The sequence below is a fragment of the Thamnophis elegans genome, chromosome 2 (genome assembly GCF_009769535.1).
Source record: "Thamnophis elegans isolate rThaEle1 chromosome 2, rThaEle1.pri, whole genome shotgun sequence".
Classification (NCBI taxonomy): domain Eukaryota; kingdom Metazoa; phylum Chordata; class Lepidosauria; order Squamata; family Colubridae; genus Thamnophis; species Thamnophis elegans.
The window spans coordinates 18,878,566-18,900,592 of NC_045542.1; the positions used below are offsets into that span (position 1 = coordinate 18,878,566).

Here is a 22,027-nt window from a genome sequence, read left to right on the forward strand (position 1 = left end):
CCACACACCCTCACCAAGATTTATAGAAAGTCAGCAGCTCCGGCCACGCTTTAAGCCCAAAACCCAGCCTGAAGATGGCGAGTGAGACCTCGCCTAAACGTTGCCAAGACAATCTCAATCTTACATGGGAAAAGACCTGAATACAACAAGACCTACAACCGTGAAAATCTACGAAAACAAATACACACGCACGAGCGCGGGCACACATACACACACACACACACACACACACACACACACACGGGAAGTTAATTCATTTCAGAGCGTCCATAATAACACATGCTAATGTCTTTCTTTTTAGCATTTAGTACTCCAGCAACATTTTATTTTTTTGAAAAAGAAACTTTAATGAGAATTTAAAACATTAAATACAAATACCTTTAAAAAATAGTTTTGTATAAGTTACAATCCTTTTTGACAGTACTAACATAACCATTTACTATTTAAATACATTTTATATATTCGTAATTATTCCTATAGCTATACATCTATGTTTCTAAGCTGTACATTTCATGTTCCTATTATTCATCCATTGATACCAGTTTTCCCAAACTATATAATATTCTGAGTCTTCCTTATCCCTTAACTCAGAGGAGGGTTCCTGCCAGTTCGCACCTCTTCGGGCATACCGGTTCCAGAAATTTGCCTTCCTTCCTGTACACATTCCACAGAGGCATGGCCACGGCCCATACCGGTACACTCTCCTGCCCTGCAGGCCATTTACAAGGAGCTTCTCAAAGAGAAGGAAGTGAGGGCGGGGCTTCTTCAGAGGACCCGAGGCAAGAGCAGAGTTGAATTTCTCTCTGAAGCAGCTGGAAAAGGTCCGCGTGGGTCGGAGGGAGGGGGAGGAATTCAAACGTCATCCTCCTGGTGCTGTGCAGGGCTTTGGGCAAAGGCTGGAGGGAAGGACCCTGGCTCGCTTGTGCTCTCCCTCCCAAAGTGTAGTTTGATTGCAGGTGGAGCCACGTTGCCTTTTCAAACCTGTAATCAGTGAAGCTGAGCCGGATTTTTACATAGTGGATCCGAGCCTTCCGGGGCTGGGGAAAGTGTGTGTGCTACAGCATGACACTTTGCCTGGCTTCCTGCCTCCTCCTGTGGTCATCTCGGTGCTCGCTCGTGCTCTCCCTCCCCAAGTGTAGTGACTTCCTCCCCAGGCCCCCATGCATTTCTCTCTCACGCACACACACAGCTGGATAAAACTGGATAAAACTATATAAAAATCCAGCCCAGCTTCACTGATTACAAGTTTGAAAAAGCAACGTGGCTCCGCCTGCAATCAAACTACACTTGAGGAGGGAGAGCACAAGCGAGCACTGAGGAGATCACAGGAGGAGGCAGGAAGCCAAAGAGCCATGCTGTAGCTCACACACTTTCCCCCAGCCTCTTACTTTTGGAAGGCTCGGATCGGCTCCCCTCCGGCTTCTCTGCCTCTCCTCTCACCCCAGCCTGCCAGCAGGAGGTGAATGGTTGGGTTTTATTGAGTTCCAGGCATTTCCCACCCAGACAGCAGGCTGCATTTGCAAAGGGGGATGTGTTTGGGGAAGGCAGCGGGGGAATGGGGGAGGATGGCAGAGGAGCTGCTTTCAAGCCATTGGAAAAGATATCCAATCCAACTTGTGTGTGTGTGTGTGTGTGTGTGTGTGTTTGTGTGTTTGAGGGAGAGTGAGTGAGTGAGAGAGGGAAGGAGGTAGGAGAGATAGTCCAATCCAACTTGTGTGTGTGTGTGTGTGAGGGGGGAGGGAGGGAGGGAGGGAGGGAAGGGAAAAGAAAAAGAAAAAGAAAAAGAAAGAAGGAAACGTCTTTCGCAAAGGAGAAAAACAAATGCTGTCGCTTTAAATCGGAACTGAGCGTGCCTGGTTGTGGAATTCTGGGAGTTGAAGTCCACAAGTCTTAATAATTTTAAATTGAAAAGGTGCAGGAAAGAACAAACTGGTTATATGGTTATATGTTATATGGTTTAATGTTTTGGGGGTTTGTGCAATATGAGCATTGTGTTTATAAAAGGCTTGTGAATGGAGCCAAATTTTCTCTAGGGTCATTAACTCATTATCTCTATCTGGCAGGCATGTGGAATGAGCCTCAGGCAGGTTTCTTTGTTAGCAGAACGAAAGAAAAAAAACACAGCAATTTATGGCTAGAAGACTACTAGGAGGTCATCTAGTCCAACCCCGTGCTGCAGCAGGAAACCTTACATTGTATGGAATATTATGGTGCTTCTAACAGAGAGGAAAATTGCCGGAAAGGAGAAATAGTTTACTAGGACAAGGCTGCCATGCAGAGGAAGGCAGAGATCATCCTGGACATATGATACAATTGAGCCCAAAATTTTGGTGGCTAAGCAAGAGCGTTGTTAAGTGAGCTCCACCACATTTTACCCAATCCATGACATCTCCTGGTGAGTGACATCAAGTTGGTCACTCCCACCCGGTGACATGACTGCCAAGCCACTCCCACAAAACAGGCCACACCTACAGAATAGGTTCCAAAATAATTTGAAACCCACCACTGCCTTAACTCCAATGTGAATTTATCCATTTCTGCGCAATCAAGAATCTTTTGGATTATCAAACAGTCTGTCGGCATGGTAGTAATTTTCCAACATTATGCGAGTGCTATTCTCGCTGCTGTAATTATGTGCAATATTAAATATTTTATCTCTTTTGTATACTTTCCCTTAATAATCCCCAGAAGGAACAATTCTGCTTTGAGCTCTATTTGTATGTTTGTAATTTCCTGTAATCATTTTTGTATTTTAGACCAATATTTTTTTGCTTTTGGGCATGATCAACATGCATGAAATAAGGTACCCTGTGCCTGTTTACATTTCCAACAGTTTGGATTTAAGATCTAATACATTTTTGCGAATCTCATGGGGGCCAAATGCCAGCGGTAAAACATTTTGTATCAGTTTTCTTTGTTTGCAACAGATTTTGTTATTGTGTAATTTTTATTCCAAATTCTTTCCCAATCTTCCAACTGAATATTATAACCCAAGTTTTTAATCCCAGGCTATCATTGCTCCTTCTACTATATTTCCTCTGCCAGGTCAAAATTTAGTAAATAATTGTATATCCTCGATATTAATTTCTCTTCTGTACCTTATAGCAGTTTGTCTGGTTGCTTTGGTTCTATATCAATTCCAAATTCCTCTCAATCCTTTTTATATCTAGATTGTAGTTGGTGATATGGCCACCAGTCTATAATCACTTCCTGGTCTCTTAATTCCTGCTTGGTTTTTAGTGTTCCTTGGGTGTCTAAAATTTCATAGTATCTTGCCATTTTATCTAGGTCTAATGTGTTAGGGTGCATCATTGCCTCCATAGTAGATAACCAGCCCAGGATTTTCATATAATTTTTACTTTTAATCTCCTCCCATGTTCGTATCAATGAATATCTTTCTTTTTACCCTGTTTCCCCGAAAATAAGATCTCCCTGGATAATAAGCCCAATCGGGCTTTTGCGCACATGCGCTAAAATAAGCCCTTCCTCGAAAATATCGCAACACAACAGCAGCCATGAGGTGACCACGCTTGCCACCTCCTGCACCTCAAAAATAATAAGACCTCCCTGAAAATGAGGCCAAATGTTTATTTCAGGGGTCAAAAGAAAATAAGACCCTGTCTTATTTTCGGGGAAACACGGTAGTATTTAGTACTCCACCACCATTTTAGAGCACTGTCTTCAGGGAACAATTTGATGATGACAGTAAATATTATCAAATGCCTTTCTTTTTTTAAAAAAAAAACCCTCACTTTCTCTACTCAACCCCCACCCCACTGAAAAAGTACTTCCTTGTTTAACCAAATGAATGAACCATTTAGATATATGTTATATGATGAAAACTTTATACTAATTCTCATCAAAACAGGTTATGTATTCCAATGTTTCATCTGGACATCTTTAATGGCAGCTTTTTAAAATCTGGGGCAAAGAAAACATCTCTTTTTTTCTCTCTCTCTCTCTCTTATAACCCTTCCTCTTCAGTTGCAGAGATCTAATATTTTTCATCACTTAGACAGCATGTACCCAAAGCAGAATCTCCCTCATTTTCATAGCAGATATGACAGGCTAAAAGTGTAATGCTATCCATTCAAGCTGGATAGGCAGCTGTTTCGGTTACCTTGGGGCACTCGATGCCAGAAGCTACAGCGCTATTATTCTGCAATAAACAAGTGGAGCACAGCTGCCTGACCTTTAAGGAAGCTTAACATCCTTTCGATGCCATTAGCTGGAGTGCGAAGATATGAATCTCTATTATGGTGTTGAGCTTAGCGAACTGGACCGAATGATGAGAGAGGCTTGGAGCCATAGCTCACCAACACCTGGAGGGCCAGATTCCCCACTTTTGGGTTATAGCACCAAAGATTGCTTAGAGAAGGGGTCCATGGACTGGCACTGGGTTGCAGCATGCCAGCAATCAGGCCGCGCAAACAACCATAGCCCCATCCGCGAGATGCAGGCAGCACACAAAACCATGCCCCCTCTGGTCCACGGAAAAAACTCTTCTCTACGGAACCGTTCCCTGCTGCCCAAAGGGTTGGTGGCCACTGGCCTAGAGGCTGTATCTGTTAAACCAACCTTACAAGATAAGCTTAGTCAAGCTTGAATTAAACATAAGGAATTGCTTTTCCTTTTGACATCTTCAAGACAATCTTCTCTTTTTATTTTTTATTTTTCTCTTCCTGCTTACTCTTTGACCCTAATCCCTAACCCAATAATCTCTATCTTAGTCCCCGGGTAGTCCCCGGGTAACAGCTGGTGAGATTCAGTTTACAACAGCAATGGGGTGTGCCAGGATTGCCATCGCTAAGAAATGAGGTCATGTGACATCATGTTTTATGACCATCTGTATGCCAAGGTCACAGGGACTGGAATTCCGACAACTACAACCCAATAAGGATGAATATGCCGGTTGAAGTAGGCAGCCTTTAAACTGCACCCTAGTGTCTTACTGATTTCATACACTGTATTAGGCAAGGTGAGTTTTGTGAAAAGAAAAAAAAAGTACAATATTACAAAATAATAAGATAAATGCTTCATGCCAGCATTAGGGAGTCAGGACTGTGGCTGCAATTTTGAAGATGTGATATGAGGTCCATTTTACCCATAATCTCTTATTCCAAGAGGGCTTCTGGAGCTTTTGCTGAAGCACAAAGGAGACAGTCAAATGCAAATCCTACATTTTGCTTTTTACCGTGTCTCTGTCTCTTTATTTTTGTTATTCTATCAGCATACTTTCTATTGCATATCCTGATTCAATGTCTGATTCAAAAAGTCATATTAAAATACAGCCCAAGGATGATATATTAAGCTCAAAGATGTACAAAGCACATGATGACAAGCAGCAAATTAAATAGTTATGTAAATTAGCACCAAGATAATAGTTTTCATATCACTTGGCAATAAGATCTAAGGCTTGAATATCAGGCATTACTGATCTCAAAGATTGGCTAAATTGCTATATAACTTCCATCACTAGCTGTAGATTTTACTAAGCCTACAGAAAGGAACCACTACTTCAGAGTGCTTTTAGCTAGCATTACACAGGTAATGCTTTGTTGACCTGATTACTCCTCAATCCTATGCCCGTTACTATGAGACTAAATGTACCTCCTACAATTCCCTTTGGGAATGCTTGCATGCCAAGAAGAGAAAAATAGCTTTTATGCAACTCACTGCAAAACATTTAAGGGCGTACATCAACTCTACATATTGTACTACAGGAAAAGGCGAGCCTTTAGCAGGAGATGGGAGGAAACGTCAAATACGAACTATATGGTTTTGAGTTCGATATTTATCTCAAAAGACAGAGGATAAGGCATGCGATCATAGGAACTCAGGGACCTAACACCTATAGAAAAACACAGGGGCAGTGTGCCTCCTTCAGTCAATTATGAGCAGTTCTTGTATTTGAGGCACCAATGCATCCTATTTACATCTGTGCATTTTATTAAGCATTGCTTTATGGAAAGGGCCAACTAAGGACCATGTAAGGCAGTGCTTCCCAAAGCTGGGTAAATTACCCAAAATTGGATAAAAGTAGGTATTTTTTCTTTGAGTAAAGACAATGACCCCATTACTCTATTACAACAGGGATAAATTAAATAAGGCCTTTCTGATAAGCAGTAAAAAGGCCTTTCTGAGTAATGCCTTTTTGGGTAATGAAGAAAAAAATCAGGAAACACTGGTATAAGGACTTTGTAAAATTATAAATGATATAAAATTCTTTTTTAAATCACTATCTTTTTCATAATATTAAAGACTACATCATATGTATTTTAAACAGGATTGATGCCAGAATGGATCCTTTTTAAAAAAAAGATCAACTCTGAAAGGAATTTGGGCATACAATGTCCATACCTACCACTATTGCTTTGCATTATGATCTTAATATGACGCACCCAGTCTAGATACAGTACAGCAATTGTCTACTAATGGTAGAAGGTGGAAACTTCTTTCAGTGAAGTCTCAGGGAATTGAATCCAAGGTTGCCTTTAGATTTGTGACTTTTAGATACAAAAGTCACAAATTACAGCTGATGAATGGTTCACAGATCTGAATAAATAGAAATGACAGAAGGCCTGAAATGCTTTGGTCAAAAATTTCCTTAAAACAACTGTGTTAAACTAGACAATAGTGTTCAACCCTAAACTTTGCAGTTTGTCTTATCCTGAAGAAAATATATTGATAAGGTATGTGGCACTGTGGCTTTTCATCCCAATTAACCAAACCCTTTGCGCATAGAAATACCAAATGCTGAAACTGGGCATGGGTTTTCAATATCAACCATCAAAACTGCATGGGTTCTATGATCTCTTTCCCATTGGAGGGGGAAGATTAATAAGAGGCCCTTTGGTTCAGCAAAATTGACATACCAGGGTATATGAAAGGCAACTTTTCTGAAGTCATACTAAATGCATTGCTATATTTTCCTTCCATATTACTGGAAGGAAAATATTGTAGAATTCTAAGAGCAGAGCAAATGTGCCCATGTAGATAAAGCAGAAAGAATAGACAATGCATTATTTTGCTCTCCATTCTTTTCAGGTTATCCCAATAATTTAATATAATCTCATTGCTTTTTACTCAAACTCTTGAGCAGTTGATTCAAATGAAAGCAAACCCTTTTCCCAGGCAAAACCCCGCAAGGATTGTGAGGCTTTGATATTTATTCTTGTTAAGTGTGTAAAGAAGGAATCAAATTACAGATGTATTACTAACTGATCTACTTTTCAGTTCGAACCTATTACCTCTTCTAAGACATTAGGGAGAATTTTTCATAATTTCTCTTCAACAGAAAATATATATTTTCACTGGACGAACTTCCATTTACAAAACCATCTCCTACATTTTTGTCAGCCTGAGAAATAACCTTCCCATATATGCAGTTTGGTCTAAGGCAATATATATTATATTGGCTTTTATATGTATAAAAAAAAATCGTAACACTGTTCAACTGCAATGTTACACAACATTTGCTTTTGTTGAAAAATCCTGAAAAATCCAATCTTGTGTAAATCACAAATTTTCTTTTAAATTATAGTAATTATTTTCTCTATATAATTGTGATTTTTATTTTTAAGACAAAAATGCAAGAAACATTTTTTAAAAACAAAAATCGGAACAACCAAACCGGAACCTCTCTAATAAACCAGGGATTAGAAATTCCCCCACCCACCCCCCAAAATGTTTTTCAACTCTGGCATGTTATGAGGGATAAAACAAGGTTCCTGATTCAAGGAAGAACCAAAAAGAAATATTAAAGTTAATAAACTGACTTGCTATTAGAACCTCTGGATTACCATCATTTCCAAGAGCCTAATTTAAAATGACTGCAGGTTGACATTATGTTAAATTGTAGTTTATTTTATTTTTTATTTTTATTTTTTTAAGATTTTATTGGTAAAAAGAAAATACAACATCCATAACTTGTAACAAACAATACAACTACATTTCGAGATATTCCCATACTATCAAATCATTATAAACATCAAAGGTTAGGTATCTTTCCCTCCCTCTTTTCTTCCCTCCCCCCTTACTTCCTTCTCCCCTGCCTTCCCTCCTTTCTTTTCTCCTTTTCTCCTTTCCTTCCCCCTCCTTTCCCTCCCTCGCTCCCCCCCTCCTTCACACATACCTTCCCTCCTTCCCTGCCTCTTTCCCTCCTCCTTCCTTTTCTCTTAATCTCCCTCCTTTCCTCCCTCCTTCCCTCCTTCCTTTCAACTCTCCTTCTCTCTTTCTTTCCCTCCCTCTTTCCCTCTTTACTACCCTCTCTTCTTCCCTCCCTCCTTCCTCCCCCAGTTTCTTCTCTTTCTTCTCTCCTTCTTTCTTCCCACCTTCTTTCCCTTCTCTTCTTTCTCTTCCTCCTCTTTCTTCCCCCCTTCTTCTGCCTTTCCTATTCCTCCCCTTTCTCCTCTCCATCCTGACTTCCCTACTATCCTCCTTCCCTCCCTTCTAACCTTTGTTACATTTGCATATTTTCCTCTGCTGAGGACAATCTGGTTCTCTTTCCCTTTCCTTGCTTGAAGGGCAAGGATTATACGTCTTCTCGTCTCATCTAAAATGAAGTTTGATCACTAATTTCATGCAGGTAATTATAGCGAATTTCCTATCAGCTTTTTAAAGTTTTCCCAGCATTGTAGCGTGACAAAATTGCTCGACGGTGGGTTCTCGCCCCTGATACATTTCTCCTTTCGTTTATCTCTCAGTTGTTGTATATTGTTCATTTGAGTTATTGGTTTAATCGTGATAGGTTAGTTAGCTATCTCTTTTTATGTCTAGGTCTTCACTGACTCATCAAGCCATTTGTATAGCTTCTCCCAGACTGTATAAAAGTCTGTGTCTTCTTTGTCATTAATTCGCATCGTCAGTCTGTTCATTTCTGCTAGTTCTAAAATTTTATTCATCACCATAGTGTTGGTGGGGGCATTTTCACTCTTCCAGCATTGTGCGTAAACAATCCTTGACGCTGTCAGAATATGGACTAGGAGGTATTGGTCAGATTTGCAAATTTTTTGATCTATTATTCCTAATAAGAAAGTTTCCGGCTTAAAGCATAGTTTAATTGACAGGATTCCATTCAGCCATCCTAGTATTTGCTTCCAATATGCTTTGGCTACCGGACACGTCCACCACATATGGTAGTACGTGCCCAGCACCGTTTTACATTTCCAGCATATGGCTGAAACTTTTGAAGACATTTTCGCCAGTCTTGTCGGTGGAAGATGCCAGCGGTAGAACATTTTATATATATTTTCTTTATAGGCCGTCGACTTTGTCAATTTTAGATTCCATTCCCAGACTCTTTCCCAGTCGTCTAGATCTATTGAGTGGCCGATGTTTTGGGCCCAGGTTACCATGACTTCTTTTACTCTTTCTGCTTCCGTTTTTCGAATCAGTAAGCAATTGTATATTTTTGAAATTAATTTCTCATCTGGTCCAATTAAAATTTTATCTAATTCCTGGTTCTTGTTCTGGAAGCCAGGTTGTGCTAGATCGAATTTATGTTTGTTTTGAATTTGAAGATATGGCCACCAATCGATGTTTATTCCCTTATCAGCCAAATTTTCCCTGGGGTTTAGTTTGTTTTGGTCGTCTAGCAACTGTTGGTAGGTAACAATTTTATCCAAGTTTATCAAATTCGGGTATATCAGGGCTTCCGTCGGAGATGTCCATTTAGGTAGTTGCGTATAGTATCTCCTTCTAATTTCGAGCCAGTCCTTAATCAATACCCCCCTTAAATGGTGACTACTAAAATAATTGTGGATTTTATTTCCCTCGCACCATAAGTAGTTGTGCCACCCGTATTGCAGGTCGTGGCCCTCTATTGTTAAGATTCTTTTATTAGCTAACATTACCCATTCTTTTATCCACATAGTTGTTGCTGCTTGATGATATGTTTTCCATTCCGGTAATCCCATTCCCCCATGGGTTCTTTTATCCTGCAGGTGCATATATTTTATTCTGGGCTTTTTACCATTCCATATAAAGTTTCGAATCATTTTGTCCAAATCATTATAAAATTTTTCCCCTAGCTTAACCGGTGCCGTTTGAAATAGGTAGAGGATTTTTGGGAGAACATTCATTTTAATTACTGCGACTCTTCCCATCAGTGATAGATGTAGTTTTGACCAGGTTTTTAAGTCCTTTTGGGTATTCTGTAACAACTTATCATAGTTGTCTTCTTTTATGGAAGAGCACTTCGCAGACAGCCAGATCCCTAAATACTTAATTTTTTTAGTTACCTTTAATTCCATTGTTTCCTCTAGTTCTCCAATCTGGTTTTTGGGGAAATTTTTTATAATCATTTTTGTTTTTTCCTTGTTTATTTTTAAACCGGCCACACACCCAAAGTTCTCAATGTCCTTCATCAAATTCGGTCCTGAAAGTAAGGGGTCTTCCACGATAAAGACCATGTCATCCGCGAAGGCCTGTACTTTATATTGTTCTTTTTTTATGGTCAGGCCCCTAATTTCCTGATTTGATCTTATCCGATTTAAAAGGACCTCTAGAGACGTAATAAATAGTAGTGGGGAGAGCGGGCACCCTTGTCTAACACCCTTTCCAATTTGTATCCTCTCCGTTAGTTCCCCATTGACTATAATATTTGCAGATTGCCGTGAATATATAGATTCTATAATCTTAATAAATTTATCGCCAAATTTCATCATTTTTAGTTGAGTGATTAGAAAGTTCCAATCTAGGTTATCAAAGGCTTTCTGAGCGTCGGCAAAGATTAATGCGAGTTGTTTCTCGGATCTTGTTTGATAGAATTCCAGGGTGTCCATTATTATTCTTGTATTGTTTCTAATATGTCTTTTTGGGAGAAAGCCGTTTTGATCCGAATGGATACTTTGATTTAATATTATTTTTAGTCTTTCCGCCAATATTGATACGAAGATTTTGTAATCTGCATTTAACAGGGATATGGGTCTATAATTTTGGACCTTGCTACTGTCCGCCTCTTCCTTTGGTATTAGGGTAATGTAAGCTTCCCCCCATGATTTTGGGACCCTACCATTTTGCAATGTATCATTACATAGTTCTAATAATTTGTCTTCTATGGTATTTTGAAGTTTTTTATATATTTCCGACGGGAGCCCATCCGGCCCAGGTGTTTTATTGTTTTTTTGTTTTTGAATGGCCTTTTTCAGTTCTTCTTGTGTAATTTCTTTATCGAGCATCTCTCTCATCTCCTCCGACAAGACTGGAAGCTTCTGCTTTATAAGGTATTTTCTAATGTCCTGTTCATTAATTTCGTCTTGTTTATATAGTTTCCTATAATAGTTCTGTACTACCTTTTTCTTTTCTCCTATTTCTTGTTTCAGATTCCCCTCCTCGTCATACAGTTGTTTAATAATTCTTTTGACCTTCTCCTTTCTTATTTTGTGGGCCAACCATCTCCCAGTTTTATTTGCATGTTCAAAATAATTCTGCTTCATTTTCTTAATGTTTTGTGCTATTTCCTCTTGGGAGATCAAATTTATTTGGTGTTTAATTAACTCTCCTTTTTCCCTGTGTCTACTATTTTCTGGCTCTTTCTGGGTCAGCAGTTCCGTCTCTCTTAGTTCTTTGTTCAGTGTATTAAGTTTTTCCCTGTGCATTTTGTTTCTTCTTATTATATAGGCTATGGAAATTCCCCTCACAACTGCCTTCATCGTGTCCCAAACATTTTGTATTGAGGTCTGCTCTTTACCGTTTTCTTTAAAGAAGTAGCCCAGTTCCTTTTCTATTTGTTGTACAAATTGTTTCTCTTGTAGTATGTTCTGGTTTAATGTCCACCTAGCTTTTATCCTTGCCTTCCCTTTCCATTGCCATAAGACTGGGTGATGATCGGCCCACTTGTTGGTTATTATTTCAATATTTACAGTATCCATGAGTAGCTCCGAGTTTGACCAAACCATGTCGATACGGGACCATGAATTATGTGGATGGGAGTAAAACGTGTACTGTTGCATCTTGTCATTCATTGCTCGCCAGACATCATAAAGATCTAAATCCTTCTCCATATTTACATAGGCAGACGGTAGTTTCCTTCTTGTGCTTTTCTTGTGGGTACCCTTATAGTCCATCTTACCATCTGCTATAGCGTTGAAATCCCCTAGAATACATATATTTTGCCACTCTATTTCATTTATCCTCTTATATAGATTAATATAAAATCTCTCTTGTTTTTGATTTGGGGCATAGATTCCAACTAGTAAAAAATTTTTCCCACCATTAATTATCTCCACCATTAATACCCTACCATCTTTGTCTGCATATATTAATTTGGGGTTCAACCATTCTTTTATATACATCACAATTCCTCTTTTTCTGGTTTGTGCTGACGAGCAGAATGTTTTACCTAGTTTTGGACAGACCAACAGGTTATTGTATTTTTCTTTAATGTGGGTTTCCTGAAGACAGATTACATCTAACTTTTGTTTCACTAGATCCAACAGTACACGTTTTCTTTTGGAAGTTATGTTAAGACCATTTACATTAGCTGATAGTACATTCGTTTCCCATTCTTCAATTCCCTTACACGTTATTCGCTTTGAGGGCACCTTTGGATCGAGTCTCGATGGGTGACCTTGCTCTCGAATCTTCTCTGCCATATCTCTCTCGTTCTCTGGCCTCTCCTGGCCCCCGCCCCTCTGGTTGAGTTTCAATTATAGTGTCCCCCTGTCTTAAAAGTCCTTCTTTATTAAATCTCTCATCGTCTGCTAGTAAAAGTTCCTGGAATTCTTGAGCTTTCGCCAAGGTATCTATTCGGTATTTCTTTTCCCTCCATGTTATCAACATTCCTTCTGGAAGGAGCCATCTGAACTGAATTCTGTCTCTGTTTAAACGTGTGGAGAGGAAGTTGTATTTCCTTCTCTTCTCTGTGACTCTCCGTGGAGTCTGTTTTAAGATGAGAATTTCTTTACCTTTGTATGTTAGAGAGTCCCCTCTTATTGTACTTAGAATGTCCTCTCTCAGCTGTCTTCTCAACACCCTCACATGGATCTCCCTCGGAAGCCGGTGGCGTCTCGCGAAGCCTGTATTGACTCTATAGGCTTCGTCCAGATCATTAATAACCTCTTTTTTCGGCCTGCCGAGGACTAATCCCAGGATTTCTCCAATCAGCTCCCGGAGGTTTTCATCTTTTGCTTCCTCCACGTTTTGTAGTCTTAAATAATATGCTGATCGCTCTAATTCTAGCTGGAGGATGGCCTCCTCCAGGCTTGAGTTTATAGATTCCAGATTGTCCTCCACTTTGTCTATCCTTTTTTCCGCTATTTCCGTTCTCCCCTTAACATTTTGAATTTCCTGCTCATTTTTCAGCAGCGCTGTTTGTATTACTCCTATACGTTCCTCAATTTTTCCCATATTGTTTCTTACTTCACGCATTTCATTCTTTACTCCCTCCAGGCCTTTGGCGACACTTTCCCCCATCTTCAATATTGTCTCTTGTAGGGAGTCCATTGTTACTTCCTGGTCTTGCAGGGTTGGGGCTGCCTTATCTCCCGTTTGCCTGCCCTCAGGGGACTTTTCCCTCACCGGGGTAGATAGGGGAGTTTGCTTTTTACTCCCTTTAATTAAGGTTACTGTTTTCGTTGCCATTTGCTTTAATTCAGCTCTTCCCCTATAAGGTGTAAGTCTAGTACCTTCTGAGTGCTGCTTAAGTAGTTATACAGAGCCCGGGGTACATACAGGGTAATTAAGCTGGAGCAGGGCTGTGAAATATAGGCTCAGTTAATTCTATAGTATCTGGGAGAGTCAGGAAGAGAAACGTTTCAGAGTGATACGACAGGGTGCAGGAGAGGCCAGAAAGTATTTAGAACTCACCCATCAATCTCTTCCTGTTGTCAGTGTAGTGTTTTCCTTCTGCTGTCTCTGGCTGTAATATGACACCGGGTACTTCAAACCCTTGTGATTAAACTTCTTTCCTTTTTCCCAGGCAGGCAAATCCAGCTTCTCTTCTTCGTCTCGTCCTCTGTTAATCCTCAAATTTAACTAGTCCAAAGCCTGTCTTCTTCTATTCACAACGTCAAACAGCTTTCACAAAAGTTCACTGTTTGTATTTAATAGCCGCTGCAGATAAATGCGCCCACACACGTATCTGTATTTATTGCAGTAAAGTTGTTTATCTTTTAGGTTTAGGCTTTTAAGTCAGATCTTGTGATTACCGTCATTTGGTCCGCTATATTCCCTGCAGCTGTCTCTCTCTTCCTTATTAATGGCTGGCGGTCACGCCTTCTGGTCGGCCATTAATCAGCCGACCTCTTTTGCACGAACTCTGAGGGAGCCTCTTGCTTCGTGGGAGGAGATCGCCTTTCACCCTCCACTGCACAGAGGTTTCCCCTCTCCAAAGGTCCTCGCACCTCGAAGGGACCTTGCCTATTACGGCCACGCTCGTGGAAAGACCGGGCGAACCGAACAGAGAGTCTGTCAGCAGCCCGTTCCAGCGTGACGCCAGACCGGAAGTCCTGTAGTTTATTTTAATGAGAATAAAATGACCTGAAGCTTTCAGTTTTATTTACAATTAATCAGTTTTAAGTTAATCGAAAGTTAGGACATAAGGCCAAATTGCAATTAATCTTAATTGTGATTTATTGACACATACCAATTCCATAGTAGCACATTGATTGATGCTGGTTTATGTCAAATAAATCATACCTAAGATTAACACAGATTTTTTTTTGAATTAATTGCAAGAGGCCGTTAATGGTTGGGCGAATGACAGAGAAGCCAAAGTGGGAGTAATCACTTGAGCCCATGATGCATTTCCTGCCATGTCCAGGAATCAGCTTATGGCACTATTATCTGAGCCAGAGCATTTGTTAATGGATGCTATGGTTACTTTAAAAAAAAACTGGATGCAAGATTGGATTATTAAAGCCAGAGTCAATATGAATAGGCTTTGTGAGGGAGTTTTAAATATTCTGATTGCAGTGCAAACAGGGATATACAAAAACAAATGGTCAAAACTCTTTTGATTCTAAACTTTAAAATCTATAGCATCCATTTTATACAGCCTTCAGAAGATTCAACTAGCACCCACACAGGAAAAAAATATCATTACACTGGCCTTCTACAACAATCCATCATTTGAATTACTTTTAACAAGCTGGAATCACACCATGACAAATCATAATGCCATTCCATCACAGGCTGGCAGCATTATGATAGAGAAACCAGATACTCTAACCAGATCTTTTCCTTCCGTAGCGAAGTCTCACTCTGAAATTTTACTTTCAAATGTTCTATAGCTCCTTAAAGGATTACTATAATTCCTTCTTTGTTGAAAAATAAGTGATATTCTTCCAATATATCTTAGTTATGCTTTCTTTGGCATTATAAAATAGCTGAGTCCTTGGAGATTTTCATTATCCCCCATCTCAAACATTTCTATTACAGTAAAGTTTAAATCTTAGAGATGTCATAGCTTTTCTGGTCCTATTCATTCTCTTCTGGGTGAGTTCAGACTAAAGAAGGAACTCAATTAAGCAAGACCATCATTAAGTATGACAAATATCCTGAAATCAAAAAAATGGGAGACAATGTCTTGAAATCGCAGAACCAAAGTATGTATACATTGCAAAGGAAAAGTGAAAGAAAGTCAAAAAATAAATATATGCATAATATTTTGCAATTTGGTGGAAATATCAGACCAATCCCACATATACTCAATTCAGTCTGATTTCAGTACAATAAAAGGGCTTCATAATGCCCACCTTGTCCATGTAGTAATTTGCTTAACTGAGTATAGAAAAAGAAGATTCTTCTGCCCCTAGGAAAGTATATTGTGGACAAATCAGGGAAACAATTTACATTCTATAGTAGGACCAAAATATTTTTCCATTATAATAATGAGCCACTATAAAAACACCTTCCAAACTGCAAAATATTTAAATACAGAAATGCCCAAGCATCTTAACAGAGATGTCTTATTAAGCAAGATTTGAGCAGCTGGATGGTTAAAGATTTAACCAAAGTAACAAACATACTTGTGTTTGTATTACTTGACTGGCATTCCGATTGCATATTCCTTGGAATAACAAAGAGGATTATTTCCTGAAGCAAAATGAGACCTACGAAATTCATATTTAACTATGTATGCATAAAAATCCCACATAACTGCAATGATTCACTTAATGTAGAAAGGGAGTGTATTTAATATAGCAGGATGGATGACATGGAAATGGAAAAGGTTGCATACACAGAGGTCTTCTTTTTCATTTAAAAAAACAACCCAAGTCTATATTTGTAAGACATAAAGTTGTACTGATTAAGCTATTGGTTGTGTTTGCAATTAAATATATTTACTATATAGGTAATCCTCATTTAACAGTCACAATTGGGACAGGTCATTTGGTTATTAAGGAAAGTGGTCACTATGTAAAATTGCAACTGTACTTATCTTGTTTCAGCTTTACTTTACAAACCTGCAAAGGTCGTAAATGTCAGGATTAAGTCCTAAACTTACTTTTCTATTGTGATTACCATCGTAATTGAAAATAATCTTAGCAACAGGACAGTTGCTAAACAAGGACTACTTGTGCAGTTAAGTACATGTAACTGCAAAAAAGCAAGTTTTGTAATACTGAATTCACTTTCATTAAATGAAGAAACATAAAACAGCTTCTTCATCCACACATCTGGGAATTATATATTGGGGCATATAGAAATCTTAGGATTTTAAACTTGTGAGATTGTCTCTTGTAATTCGAGTAGTTTTCTTTTCTGAATGTAGAATATAACTGTTAAACAGTGCATATATAAAAAAGTCTAGCTTATCAAATGACACTTCTAATATTTTCAGATGTATTTTTGGTTACATTTATATTTAAATAAGAGAAATACATGCCTAATTCCAGATATCAAACTCATAATATATTACGATAGTTTAACATTCAAGCCAGCCCTTCTGAATCATTTAAGATTTTTTTCCTTAGCTTCTCCTGGAATACTTTCTTTCAGACAGGGACTATTACAATTAATCTAATTGTAAAAGCTTGGATTTATTTATTTTTCTTATTAATCTTATCTGTATAGCTGCCCATCTTATAAATAGCAATTCTGACCAGCATACAACAATCAAATAAAACAAATATAAAACCAATTGATTGTTTGTACAGCAAAGGTCTCATCACCAAAGTCAATTAACACTTGCCCAGTATAGTTTTGCTAATAGTTTCCCACCAAGAATTTTAAGAAGACATTCACATAATGTAACTAATTAAAAAAATTAAAAAGCCTCACATAGATACGAAGGCACAAAGACAACTCTTTCAGGCAAGAAGGAATAAGAAAAACTTTGAAAAATTCCAAAGCAATTGTCTGATATTTAATCTTGATTTAGAAAATTATTATTACAAAACAACAAATATTCTTCTTAGAAAATCTACAATTCAGAATTATTTCATGGAATCACATTAGGGAAGGAGGGAAGCAGTCAAGGAGATCAACAGTTCGATGTTTTTAAGAGAGTTTCTTTCAGTTTATTCAGATTAAAAGAAACTATGAAATCCAGTTCTCTTTAATAAAGATTTAAAAGACCAAATTATATCATTTTCCATATTTCCTTTCATTTGGTCACTCTATAACAATAGTAGACAATACAAGTCACTTTTGATGACGGTACCCTCATTTAATGTACTCATAATTTTAACAAACAATAGAAATTTTATATGTTCCTACCGCATCAAATTCTGCTTGATCATCTTCAGGGAGGTCACTTGTTTCATAAACATCAGGCTCATTCCTGGCCTGAAAAACAGTAAGGCAATAAGATAAAACCAATAAGATCAGAATACTACTCTGGATTTTGAAGAGACCTATTACAATAACAATTCTTTTTTAAAAAAAAGATCCACCATAAATTAATACCACTATGAATTATCTCTTTTTTATCTGAAGAACTAAAATCAGAGAACATAACAAGATTGACCACACTTAAAGTATTATCAGTTAAGTAACAGGTTTTCCAAACTTTTCTTTTGCAATATCTTTGCATATTTTTTAAATTATCTTATGTTGTATATTGCCCAGAGGCAGACTAGAGCTGGGAACCTTCAGAATAAATAAAACTCACATACTGGCCCAAAGAATATTTATTAGCCCATTCACCACTTAAAACAGCTATTTTCAATCATTCAGCCCTAACAGAACCTTTTCAATAATAAGTAAAGAGTCAAAGGGAAGAATTCGGGGGGGGGGGGGGGGGAGGGGGATGGATTAATGAACCTGACTGAATTGCATGTATAATCTACATACTTATTTATGGTGTTTCCTTGCTCAGAAAGTACATAGTGATTCAGGTTAAATTAGTAGTTGATGTTACCACATCTGCTGTTCAAAAACAGGTCTATAAACTCCAGACAGAATCTCAAACTATTGGCCTCATCAGTGCTAAAACAACTCAGGCAATCAGGTACATTGTCATTAGCAAAGGCATGGTGGAAGTAATTAAAAAAACCCTCTCACCAGAAAAATGTGCATACTGTGATCATCTTTGATACAATAGGAAATATATGAAATAAATATAGAAGATGCACATTGCTTTGTTCAGCTATTTCGAATTACAGCATTTCCCCTCCCAAATGTATCGATTGGCTTTTATTTCTTTAACAAATTTAGATAGTTGTCCATGTAGCCAGGGATCACTGGGCAGCAAACAGAAGTAGAACACAAACAAATTCTACAAATCCTATTAAAAGAAACTGGGTGAAAGCCCCTAAAAATTACATCTTTAGAACATCCACCAACTCCAGTATCTGGGGAAGAGGCCAGATTTTCATAGCCTTCCAAAAGTCCAATAGAATCTAAGCCTCTGTATTTTGGGGGAAAGTAGTTCCACAAGATGTGTCATTTACAAAAGGCATGCTTCTTTGTGTTAACAGAAGACACTACTTCACTGAGAGAATTTGGAGCATGCCCATCTGCCAGATTTAGTGGGACAAGAGGAAACCATTAGGGGTCAGTGGCCTTGCAAGTAAACTGGCCCCATGTCATGTAAAGCTTTAAAAATTATTATCTGCAACATGAACTGCATCCAGAAGCCCTCTGGGATTCATTGCAACTCTCATGTAGCAATGGTGTTATGTCTAATATTGCAGATCTTTAAAGCACATTATAATGGTCTAATTGGAAATTGACTAAGGTGTCTGTAAATATCAGTGCTTCCTGATCTAGGAATGGGTACACGTGGCACATTAGGAAAATATATTTTGATCAACAAAATGCACAAGGTAAATGGCAACTCCACAATGAGTCCATTAACTATAATTTATGTGATAGTTGCCTCAGAAAAGTGCAAGTAAAATGTTTCCCAAAGGTGAACAGTACATGCTGCCCAAATGTGAGCAGTAAGGTCACATACCTGCAAAAATATGGGAAAAGGAAATGTCCTTACAAAGAAATGAGAGGAAATTCTATATGTAGTGAAAAATGAAACATTTTGCAACTCAACTTTTGATACTAGGATAAGAAACCATAGTTTCAGAATAGCCCTCTAATCAAAAGAAAAAAAAATACCACAATGTCTTAATTAAATAACAACAGATTTGGTTAGTCAGAACTCATCCAGTTTTGTCCTGTTAAAAGTCCTGCTGATTGCTAGCATATTTCCTAAAATATAAAGTAGCCTTCCCTAACAGGGTACATTTACAAAAATTATAGCAGCCACATATTTTAATCAACTTTTAATTCATTTTTATTTTATGGTACAACATCCAGACTAAACAAACCTGCTTAGTTAGCAATGTTTATTCTGGCTAGGTGTTGGCTCTCCAGGATCTCAAGAAGAGGCGGCCTTCCCCATCTCCTGCTATGCAAGCTACCTGAAGCTGCCAGGAAGTGTATGCAGAATCTCTTGTGTGCCCAGTAAGCCATTAGCCATAGCCACTAAGCAATAATCCTTTACAAATGCTGAATTACTCCAATGACAAGACAAAATAGAGAGATGTTGTTACAGAGCATGGAATGTGCTATCCCTAAAGCTTCCTGCCCACTCCAGATAAAATACCCATAAAGTATCTGCAATCCATGCCTTAGGCTATATTCTTCAATGTGACACTTGCCCTTTCTTAAGTGAGACAAGCACAATTTATTGGTTATTGTTCTGTCTGGCAGTTCAGTCAGCCACTAACAGCAGCAGCTTTTCACACTCTCATAACCTGCATTTAAGACATTGGAACAAAAGTATCTCTGTGTCTTGAGCTTTTTTAGTCATCAGACTTGTCTTTAGAGAAAGTTGCCATAGGATTTGCACAGCATATTAACTAAAGGACCGTTCTGGAATCGCTGTTGATTGGAAAATCTAATTTTCATGTTCTTCACTCAACTATATTTTATCATCCTGGCAGTGGTGGGGAAAAGCCAGAGAGAAGTGGATTTTTTTTAAAAAAGTGAGTGAAGAAAGGACCCTAAGAAACATGTTGCTTATACTTTCTATGTTTGCACAACATGCAACATTCTTCATCAACCTTTTCTTTCTATTTCCATTATGGCTCTTTTCTGGGTAACTAAATACAAGTGTAATTAGTACAGATACAAACTGGCAGCCAAAATACACAGGGAACAGGGGTGTGCATAAGTGCACCAGCGTGCCCACCCACCCCTGTCCTACTGTCCCCATTTATTTGTATCCATTTCCTTTGTTCATGTCCATGTTCATACTTATAACTGTTATCTGGTACATATTTGACAAACTAAATAAAATAAAATATTTTTTTAAAACAACCTTGCCTTCTGAAAAGTGTGGGGAACCAGCTGGCAACATCTGCCCCCAAGAATATTACCCAATATTCCCTGCTCTTTTCTGCAGGGGATCCCCACCTCTCTGCACAAGCTCCGAGGCACTCCTTTCTTAATGACATCCCGTCATCCCGGCTGCCAGATAAAAACCTCCTTCGGGATCAGTCTGAGCTCTGGGGCTTCCCCTAAACCCCTCCAATCTCAGCCAAGACGAAGGAGCTCCATTCCCTGGCGCGGATTAAAAGCCCCAGGTGCTCCTCTTTTTACAACCAGATTTCCCACCCACTTCTTCATCCCTCCATCCCGCAGCCCCATATCTCCAGTTCCACCAGTTAGCCTATCCGACCCCACCCTTTTCATCTCCCTAGGCACAGTTCATGCTTCTCCATCCTTAAAACGGCACCAGCCTCCCCGCCTCCTTTCTCCCCCGCGGGGGTTTCTTTCTCGTCACTCACAATGCCGGGCAGGTCCGCATACTTGGGATCGGCCATAGCCAGGTGCAGGGATGGGTTGAAGCCACCTAGGCCGGTGAGAGGCAGAAAAAAAAAAAACAATTATCGCGAGAACAACCGAGAGACGCGACGGGAAGACTGTGGGATTGTTGTTGTTGTTTTTTTGCCGCGCTATGTTTTCTGGGAGCTGTAGTCCTAGAGACAGTAGTCTGCTGGATGAAGAATATTAAGTTTGGTCATTGCTGGGAGTGTTCTTAGTATACACTTGCAATTTCTCCAGTATTGATTTTAGTTTTGTTTTCATTTCAGGCTTCAAAAACACAAGAAGCTTCTCATCAAAGTTAAAACCAGAAATTCCAGGGGGGGGGGGGAGGATTGCTGTTTTTATTATTAGTAATTGGCTATTATTAGCCTTCTTTATGCCCTTTTTATTTTTATTTTTGTACTTGAGTTTTCATTTATTTAGTATCCAAATTCTTCGACAAGAAAAATTGGCATTTTTTTAAAAAAAACAGATACAATTTATAAATACATTATAAAATAATGGGATGATTTTTCCAAAACCATTTAAAAGGGATGGAGGAAGAGAAACAAATACAGTACTGTATATCATTTGAATCTCTCCCTCCCTCCCTCCCTCCCTCCGTCCCCCCCCCCTCTCCCTCTTCCTCCCTCTCTCTCTGTCTTCTAGTCCAATCCTGTGCTCAAGCAGGATAACCTATACCGTTCTGGACAAATGGTTGTCCAATCACTTCTTAGAAACCTCTGGTGATGGAGCACCCACAATTTCTGAAGGGTCTTTGTTTGTTAAACTTTCATCCATTACTTCTTGTCTTGCCCTCAACTGCTTTGGA

At 38.8% G+C, this 22,027-nt stretch overlaps 1 protein-coding gene across 3 annotated transcripts in view; it reads right to left on the reverse strand.

Moving 5' to 3' along the window:
• DCTN2 (dynactin subunit 2) overlaps positions 1 to 21,275 on the reverse strand; it is a 63,073-nt gene extending 41,798 nt beyond the window's left edge. For all 3 annotated transcript variants that reach the window (XM_032210912.1, XM_032210911.1, XM_032210910.1), the window contains exons 1-2: positions 21,177 to 21,275; positions 17,665 to 17,733 (exon numbers count right to left, since the gene is read on the reverse strand). In XM_032210912.1, the coding sequence (XP_032066803.1) occupies positions 17,665 to 17,733; positions 21,177 to 21,212 (105 nt within the window). In that variant the 5' untranslated portion in view covers positions 21,213 to 21,275. The remainder of the gene's footprint in view (positions 1 to 17,664; positions 17,734 to 21,176) is intronic.
• Between the last annotated feature and the right edge of the window lie 752 nt (positions 21,276 to 22,027).